The following is a 9,801-nucleotide window of genomic DNA, read 5'->3' as shown; positions in this document are numbered from 1 at the left end:
CCCAGCTTCAATCTCCAGGTGGACCTGGGAATTTCCCTGTCTCAAAACCCTGGACAGCCACTGCCAGAGTGTTTAGACAACACAGAGCTAAGTGGGCCAAATGGTCTATGAGGACCATGTTCCAATTTCTGTACATTAAACAGCTTGTTGAAGATAAACTGGGTGAACAGTGCAGCCTTCTGACCACTAGATGGCGGAGAACTACTTCTCTTCACTAGTTTGGCAGCTAGAAAGCAAACCCCCAAAGGTGATGCTGTTTGCAGCCTTGTGGGTGTCCTGGCTCCCACTCTCAGACACAGTACTTGGACTCTCAGCTCAAGGAAACCTGAAAGCTTTATTCAAGAAGTCAGGACATAGACTGTACATTAGCTCAGAGCACGGATTATGTGATTCACAAGCCTAAAAGTAGGGTTGCAGGGGATATACAGGATACTGCAGTCTAAATACTGCAGCCTGGGTGGAAATTGGAAAATCTGGACATATGGCAGCCCATGCCAGCAGTGCTGTTTTTGCTGATTTTCCATAAAAACTTTTCCCAAAAAACTCAACAACTTTTCTGTCCAGATTTTCACTGTTTGAAATATAGCAACTGTACAGAGCTCTTAAGGTACACAACTAAGAAGATGCTAAGACTACATCCCAACACCTGGTATGTTCTTCCTGCTCCGTTTTTAAAGAGTGGGGTGGACCAGTCATTTGCTTAATTCTTTTAGACACCATCAGAGTTTTAAAGCTGTTATCCTATATAACCTCTTACCTGGGGATAAGCTCCATTGAATGGGGATTTCTTCTAAGTAGAGATGTAAAGGATTTCAGTAAAACCTAATTAAAATGAGAAACAGTATCCTACTTTTGTTTAGTGTCCTCAGATTCATAGTCGTCCACTTAAGGGGAGGCGATAAGAGACATCAACCAAGAAGAAGGGCCGCTCATTGCTTTGTAACTTCCAAGAGTGGACTATATCACTGATAATTGTATAAGAGGGTATCAGAAAGCAGTAGCTTACTTTCTTTGGAGATGGGTTGCTCAGAACTGCTTCCCAGAACCCCTGCACAATGGTGAGGATGATGATAGTTTTTATTTTTTGTACCCCACACATCTGACTGGGTTTATCCAACAAAGTATAAAGGAACACAACAAAACACCAAACAGTGAAAGCTTCCCAGAATAGGGCTGCCTTCAGATGTCTGCAAAAATTCGTATGATTGTTTATTTCCTTGACATCTGAAGGGTGTCCCACAGAGAGGGTGCCACTACCGAGAAGGCCCTCTGCCTGCTTCCCTGCAACTTTGCTTCTCACAATGAGGAAACTGCCAGAAGGCCCTAGGAGCTGGACCTCAGTGATGGGGCTGAACGATGAGGGTGGGGACCGAGTGAGGGCCTTTACACTTTAACAAACCACAGCACCCAAAGTTCTTTGGAGAAAAGCCATGACTGTTTAAAGTGGTATCAAAGTGCTCTAAAGATCTGAGGCCTTAGAGATCTGAGGTCCAGGCTGCTCCCAAAGGAGGGAGAGTTGGTCGGTGCAACTGCGGAAAGCTGGGGAGTGATGAAGTGAGCCTGTCAAGTCTGGCATGGGAGGGCTGTGCACATGACGCCTTCTGGCCTTGGAGCGCGAAGAGGCCTGTGAGCACATGCCTTGCTTAATGGGCGGTGGGTGGGTGGCCACGCCGTGCCAAAGGCCAGCAAGCACTGCGAGAGATTACCGCTCCTTTCACTCAGCTCCCTTGCTAGCATTTGGGCGATTTCCTCGTGCCTTTAATGTCAAGGCAAATTACAGGCCTTTCAAGTCAAAGCCCTCTTGCTGGAGAGCAAAGCTCACTCAAGCCAGACGCTAATCACTGCCTCCCACAAGGGGCCTAGCTTTAATTGCCCATGACATGCTAATCTGCTGGACAGTCTCAAATGCTCCTTTATCTGTGTGCCACTCTACTTTCCCTCCTCCTTTCCCCCGCAGCTCCCCAATCTCCACACTTTTTCTTCGGCGAGGCAGTTTGCCCCGACCCAGCCTGGGAGTGGCCTTCCCAGCCTAGAGAGGCAGCTCGCCTGCGGAGACAGAAGAAGCTCTGTTGCAGTAGCTTCCAGCCTGTGCCTTCTTGCATGTCGCGTGTGCCTCTCCCACCCCCTCAGGAGGCATTAAGGAGAGAAATGAAACTCTTCCCCCGCTTCAGCAAGTGCTTCTGTTGCCTTGGCTTCCTCTTTATGGTTCTGCGAGAGTCAGGAAGCCTGAACTCAGACAGCCCCGAGTGCAGCCAAAGAGATGACAACCCAGCATGCGCAGAGTCCCTGGTGGCCATGCCTCTCCCTTCTCCGGAAGGTGGCTGTGATGGGTTGGGGAGCTGCAAGCTCCACGTCCTGGGGCCTGAGGAGCCAGCAGTACCTGAGGAGGTGCAGGATGTCCCTGCTGGCGAGCAGCAGATGGAGTTCAAGCAGATCCTGAAGCACACTGGAGAGCTCAACAAACAAAGCTCTTCCAGGACCAGGACCCTGATGGACCGACTCAGCTTGGTGGAAACCAGAGTGGTTTCCATGGCATCGGGCTTACAGAAGTTGCAGGAGGAGAGCCGGCTTAATCTGCACCGCTTAGAGGAGCAGCTCAGCTCCTTGGTGGCCCTGCTGCTGGGGATCCTCTCTGGCTGCAAGCTGCCTTGCAGCGAATCAGTCCTGAAGGCATCCATTCTTGGTGAGTACAGCGGGGGGGGGGGGGCAGGTTATCCACTTCCCATTAGCCTGTCTGTGAAGAGAGAGATTCTTCCCACCTTCCCAGCAGATGTCAAACATATAAACAGCTATGTGATTTTTAAAAGACATCAGGGAAGTTTTTAGTGTGTGGTGTTGTATTGCGTTTTTACTATTATTTGTTGGGAGAAAGGAAGGATAGCTCAGTCGGTAGAGCACAAGACTCTTAATCTCAGGGTTGTGGATTCGAGCACCACATTGGACAAAAGATTCCTGCATTTCAGGGGGTTGGACTAGATGATCCTTGTGGTCCCTTCCAACTCTACAATTCTATGAAGTTCTAAATAAAGCCTTGTAAATAGTTCACAGCAGTCTGCTGGGATACAGCCCCCTACACCGAGCTTGGAGTGCTGAGCAGGGAGGGAAGGAGGCCAGGCCCCATCTAGGCAGTCCTCTTGCCTTGCTTTGGTCATGCTGCACCTGGAGTTCAGGTAGGCAAAAAGAGACAGGGTTCCTTGCGCAAATCTTATGATGTGGCTGGACCATGTCGGGTCTTTACTGAACATTCATTCTGAATGCTCATTCTGTTTATGAGGCCGTTATTATGACAATGAATATTTATTCTTCATTCATCTTGATTTGCTTCCAGGTAGGTAGCTGTGTTGGTCTGCCGTACTCAAAATAATTTAAAACAATTCTTTAAAAATATAGTTATAAAGGCTCTTCTTAAAAACCATGCACACACACAAAAGCTTATACCTAAAACTACTCAGTTGGTCTCTAAGGTGCTACATTATAATTTTTTAATTCTTTTGGAAGGATTCTTTTAAAGACTTTCTTTTTTGAAGACTTGATTATTTTAGGTTTTTAAGAAGAGTATTTTTAACTATCTTCTAAAAGAATTGTTTTAATTTATTTCACTTCCAGGGTGTTTTCCTGTGGCTCCTTTGTTCCACCCTAGGTCATATTCCTATTTAAGCCCATCCTATTTAAGTTGGTCTCACAAGGCCAACTTAGCACATATACCAAGTGAGCTGAGCTTGGCATTGTCATGAACCTACATCCTGGCCAGAATAAACCATGGAGAAAATTCCAGTGCTGCTTTGCACCAAAGCAGTCACCTAACCAGCTCCACACTGCAGAATCAAAGTCACCATGCACTCAAGTGGTCCTGTGAATGTGTCTTGTCTCCAACTTCGATTCAACAAGGACAGGCAAAGCCTTCAAAACCTCAGAGTCCTCATTCCGCCTCTGCCTGGCTTTTTCCTCCACCATTTTTCATTATTTCCTCCCCCCTCCCCACTTCTTCTGCTTGAGATGTTCCACTCGTTTTCTCTTTTGATGTCTGACATCTCAACAGTCCATGTCCCGCCAGGAATTTCCGGACAGATGGATGCTGTATTGATGAGCAATATGTTTGAAGAGTTTGCGGCTGACATTTATGGCTATCAGGCTGACCGATGATGCAATCCTTTCTGTTGGACACAATCCCCCCACTGTTCATCATTTCCTTCAGATAGTGCCCTCTCCCACTCCACATCCTCCCTGATTATACCAGAGCAAGAGAAGAACAAGAGGGACAGCGATGCAAAGACGCTGTTATGGGAGCAGACGGCACAATGCCTGCCCAAGTTATTTTGCTGCCAGAAGCAGAGTCAAAAAGGCAAAGCATCTCGTCGCCTGCACACAGGAAACTCTGTGGCTCCTGGATCTATCTAGTGGCAGGGGAGGAGACCTGATGAAATCTTAGGGAAGGCTGCTGATGACAGAAAATATCCGCTTCCCAGCCTTAGATGCCTAGGGCTTACATTTGGGTCCTCAGATGTGAAATGCACGAACGTGTTTTTCAGTGTTTCCGACTTTAAACTACTGTAGGCCTCCAGGTGTTATTGGTCCTTAACTCTCACCATTCCTGGGCATTGGCCAAGGTGGCTGGGGCTGATGGAAGTTGGAGTCCAAGAAAGCCACAGATTCCCCATCCCTGTCTCATATCCAGGTCTTTATTGAGCATGGTTTGTGGGGTGGTTATCTATGACATTTGTGAGCACTGGGCCTGCATTCATCTTGATTTGTTTGTGGGGTGTTTCCTGTTAGGCGTTTGTTCGTCCCATATCTTTCAATGCACTTCCCTGCCACTTTTCAAACTGCTAGAAGTCTGTTTCTTTTTTCTTTTTAAAGCAGATTTGTTGCCCTTAGGTGACAGAGCCCTTTAGTTCACCTTAACTGTTCTGGTATGTGCTTGAATCCATCCCACAAAATAGTGGGAGTCCGAAGGCACCCTAAGAGAAACAAAAACAAGAATGGCATGTGTTGCAGGGGGCCATGCGCCAATGGCACTCACAGAGAAAAATGAATCTGAATGTTCCACTTGGGATGTAGAACCCCCTTGTGTAGAAGCCCCCTTAATGCCTGGGGGGAAGTTATCCAAACACTTAGCAAATCTGTATAATAACACTGCATTGAACTAGCTCAGTCACAGACTACTGAGAATGGAGTGGGCAGTGGCTTTTCCCAAGATCTTTGCCGTAATCTCACTCACAGACTCCAAATTATCTCTCAGATATAGGGAAAGAGCACAAGATTGAGGAGACACCAGCACTTACAGGTTAGTATAAATCTATTATGTAAACTAGACTACAATCGTATGAAACCTGAGGAGGAGACCAGGTCCCCTCTCTCCATCATGGTCCATAGTCTTGTGACCCTGATGATGTTGGGCCACAAAGGGTGTGTGTCAGAGCAGTGTGTACCCCAAAGGAGTGCAACAGCAAGGCTTAGGTCCAAAAGATTTGAATCCTTCCTGGTACCCTAGATACACGCCAAAATTTTGAATAAATTTACTTCAGCCCAAGAGCTGGTGTAAATTGATCCCATTTATTGAGAGAGAAGTACAATTTTAAAAAATAAACTGACCTTTTTTAAGAAAAAAAGGCAAAGGGATGCCCTCACTTGCACCCTGATGGGATATGGCAAAATAGCCTTTAGATATTCCTCACCGCCTCAAGGTGCCTTTAGTATTTATATAGCCACTCAATAAACATTCCCTGAGCGGCTTGCAAACAAATAAAATATATAATAATAAATTTTTAATATTTAACAACAAAGACAGTATATATATATATATATATATATATATATATATATATATACACCGGTATATATGCAACAGAGGCAGCATAAACTTGCAACCCAAATTAAACTATGCTGACCACAACAGCTGAAGATTAATTAAATCTACAATGTCTCTCATTCCTTAAGATGATGCGTTTTTTTATATAACACCATCAGTATACATGGTGCTTTAGTGCAGAAGGTTACAATTTAAAATGAAGCCAAAACGAGGAGAAAATATGGGCTTTGGGGGAAGCCAGGAAATGGCTTTGCACTTCGCATTGGACAAGTCACAGGAGGAAAATGATGCCTTACACACATGGATCTCCAGGTATGCAAATGCAACTCCCCACCTCTGCCTGGAACCCACCTGTTGTACATTATGTTTGAAGGCAGTCTGAGTGTGTGAAGCCCAACACACATTGGCCGGAACCACATGATAATTTCTTAATTCTTTGGGGAGACCTCCCTTGATTGCTATATCCAATAGCATGTTGAAGCAGGCAGCAGTGCCCCAAGATTGCTCTGGAGGTGCAATCCTGCTCGCCAACCAAATATCTAAGTCTACTGTCATAGAAGTATGTACATCTTGTCCCTGCCTTCATATTGCAGGATACTCTTTGTCCCCCTTTTTAGTATACGCTTAACAGTTTCTAGGTGCCATATCACAGAAAAATTCCTGGAAGACAGGTCATATGTCCAGGATCTGTTGTTTCCATTGCCAGGCCCCTGTGGTTTCAATGCCTTCCAGATGGACCTATGGTCCAATTCAGTCTAAGTCAGCTTTTTATGTTCCTATATACTTTCAGTGGAACCCTCTGAAAAATCTGAGCACACGTATCCTCGGGATTGTGCAGAGATCCATAAACAGGGCATCCGAGACAATGGGATATACACCATCCAACCCATTCCCCTCCGTCAACACTTTGAGGTAAGGTAGGTAGGTTTGAGGTATCTTATCTAATGGAGTAAATAAGATATGCATGCAGCCAACTGGGTCTCTGTTTGGCCAAAGGCAGCACAATTGCAATATGCATTCAGCTCCTTGCTCCACTGGTATGTGTTACTGCATGTAAAAGTTGTATCCATACATAAAATTTGCACTGGTTTGCTCCTAAAGTGGGCATTCTCTATTTATCCTCCTCTGCATTGCTATTACGAATGATAATCTGCTATGCAATCCTGTGTATTCTTACTCAGAAGTAAGTCCCACTCACTCACTGTAGATTGCTTCCCTTATTAAGATCATACAGCTTTTACTTTGCATTAATGAATCTGGAGTAAATATCCCCCCTTGCCATCACTGATGCAGATTAGAACCTTCATACACCTGCCCATCAAAATATATTGATGGTACAGTGGTACCTCGGTTCTCGAACATAATCCATTCCGGAAGACCGTTCACATTCCAAAATGTTCAAGAACTGAAAACTCAATACGGAAGCCTCAATTCAATTGAGAAAATTGGAAAACACACAGCGAAAGTCGTTCGACTTCCTAGGCACGTTTGAAAATGGAAGCATTTACTTCTGGGCTTTCAGCATTTGTCAACGGAGACATTCGAGAACCAATGTACCACTGTAGTAGGTGAGAATTATCCTTTTTAACATTGCACTTATGGCCTCTCTCCCCATGAGCAAAGTGTGTCCCCAAGTTCTTTTTAGACGTGGACTTTGCAAAGTCCCCTATCAAGAAAAAAATCTGGTTAGATATGTTCCCCATAGCAAGAAAGATTAAATGCAGCCACTGAAAACATAACACTAAGTGTGTGGTTCTTAAAACAGGAACATCCACTACTCAGTTGTTTAATTAGTAAAATAAATACATGCCCAGATGGGACACTCCTGCACTAATGCTGCGCAGAACAGACACCACAGAATCGAAAATAAGTAAATCTAAACTGCTGAAAATAAAATTTCCAAAATGGCACATGAACAGGCAGGCGGTGAGTTTCTGCCACTTACCATTAATCATATCTGCATGGTTTTCAAATGTTATTTAGTGAGAGTGATGAGAATTCACTTCTGGAGCTCCTTAGCCCTGTTCCCCACTGATGAGAATAGTTCCTTACAGCAGCCAAGGACCATTAAACCTATTTAAGCACTTCATGTTGCCTGCAGAGTGGAAAATTTCCTAGGAGAGCATGATGTCACAGCCTGATTCCGTGGGCTGGAGCAAGGGCTTTTTCAGGCGCTCCAGTGCTTCTGCCGATTAACCTTCGTCTTGTGTATTGCCAGGCTTATTGCGACATGGTCACGGATGGTGGCGGGTGGACCGTGTTCCAGCGCCGGCAGGATGGCTCTGTGGATTTCAACCGCACTTGGCAGGAGTACAGGCAGGGATTTGGGAGCCTGCAAGGGGAGCACTGGCTGGGCAATGAGCACCTCCACAGCTTAACCCGCCTGGGCCAGCATGTTGTGCGCATAGAGTTGGAGGACTGGCATGGCGTCAAGCGCCATGCTGTTTACCGCAAATTCAAAGTGGCCAGCGAGGCCCACAAGTATCGCCTGACAGCCCGGGAGTATCAAGGCAGTGCAGGCAACGCCCTGAGCTACAGCCGCAACTACAACCACGATCACAAGTGCTTCACAACTTGGGACAGTGACAATGACAACTACCCCATGGGCAACTGTGGTGCGTACTATGGGGCCGGCTGGTGGTTCGACTCCTGCCTGGCAGCCAACCTCAATGGGAAGTACCACCATGGACGCTACACGGGGGTGACCAGCGGCATCTACTGGGGAACATGGTACATTCTGGTTGACAAAAGGACCAATCAGAAGTACTCCTTCAAGAAAGCAGAGATGAAAACAAGGCCCATTGGCTTTTAGGAGGAGCCTGCAACCAGAATGCCTGATGCATGTGGACTTGCGGCAGGGAGACTTTACAGAGATAAGTCAAAAGAAAATAACCTGCTACTGAGATTTGACTTGGGAAATGCAAGTTCAAAACAGGACAAAGTCCTACTTTGGGGTAGAGAATCTTAATACACTGAAAACAAAGGATAAACAGGAGCAGTCACCAAGTTGCCTACAGCTCTTGTAACAATCACAAATGCCCAATTCTACATTCAACTTCAGTCACTGCCCTTCCTTTCCCATCTCATGATCCTGGGCAGTGTTGAGTTATATCTGCCATTCTTCCATACTCCACAGTGAAATTCATGTTTGGGTCAGAACACACCCGCAAGGGAACTTGTTTTGCAAGTGGCTACAAACTTCCTTTTGTAGCTTGGACACACATCACATTTGCCTCACCCTGTTTCATGGCTTGCTCTTATGGTGGGCACGTGAGCAAGTTATCTGGAGAGGAATCATATAAAGGGAACAGGTCTTAATAATGTATCCAAAGTACTCTACTTCAGCTCAACCCCTCATTCAGATTTCTACAGAAAGGACTGAAAGCCTTGTTGAATTATCTGGACCTTTCCGATGCTCTATTTCTAAAGAGGTAGCCAGGGCTACTTAGCCAGAAGTTAAAGGGGATGTGCTAAATTGCAGGAAATCTGAAGCAGCATTTTGAATTATATAGTGACTTCCAGAAGATTAATATGCTTTTCCTGAGCACTGGCAAGCAGTTAAAAGTTGCTCTTGTATTTTCTGCCCAAGGTTGTCAGATCCAGGCCAAGCAGGTACTCAGATAACCTTTGTGCAAAGACCTGTAGTTTGGGCTGCAGCAACAGGGAACGCATCCTTACTCCTTTGGGGTGTTATCCTGGAGCAGGCTAGGGAATGAGTGATGTCCAAGGCCACTGCACTCTAAAAAAAATGCAGGAGTGTTTGCCTCCAACAGAATGTCTTCAGGACACATTGTGGTTCTTCAGTGGCACACCCTAGTGTGCTCCAAGCCAATTTGGGAATCACTGCTTTAGACATGCTTCTAAAGGCATGAAATAGTGTTAGTGATAGCCCACCAAGTGCCTTGATTAAAAATATTTGCATTTGTAAGTAAACCCAAGCCTAAAATCCAGAGAGGTACAAAGTCAGGGGGGTTGTTAACTAGTAGTAGGAG

At 45.6% G+C, this 9,801-nt stretch overlaps 1 protein-coding gene across 2 annotated transcripts; it reads left to right on the top strand.

Annotated features, from left to right (window-relative positions):
* The first annotated feature begins 1,803 nt into the window (after positions 1-1,803).
* LOC309335769 (fibroleukin-like) lies at positions 1,804-9,209 on the top strand. Of its 2 annotated transcripts, XM_081851011.1 has the most exons (4): positions 1,804-2,683; positions 5,240-5,284; positions 6,600-6,721; positions 8,028-9,209. In XM_081851011.1, exons 1-4 carry the CDS (start codon positions 1,906-1,908, stop codon positions 8,619-8,621), a joined length of 1,539 nt encoding a protein of 512 aa, XP_081707137.1. In that variant the 5' UTR covers positions 1,804-1,905; the 3' UTR covers positions 8,622-9,209. The 2 variants fall into 2 exon arrangements, with proteins under 2 accessions (XP_081707137.1, XP_081707138.1); XM_081851012.1 differs by lacking the exon at positions 5,240-5,284 and having other exon boundaries at positions 1,805-2,683.
* Positions 9,210-9,801: the final 592 nt, after the last annotated feature.

This window comes from Podarcis erhardii (genome assembly GCF_964252035.2).
Source record: "Podarcis erhardii genome assembly, chromosome: 2".
Classification (NCBI taxonomy): Eukaryota; Metazoa; Chordata; class Lepidosauria; order Squamata; family Lacertidae; genus Podarcis; species Podarcis erhardii.
The sequence above is the reverse complement of the archived record's forward strand: the minus strand, read 5'-3'. Positions and strand labels throughout refer to the sequence as shown.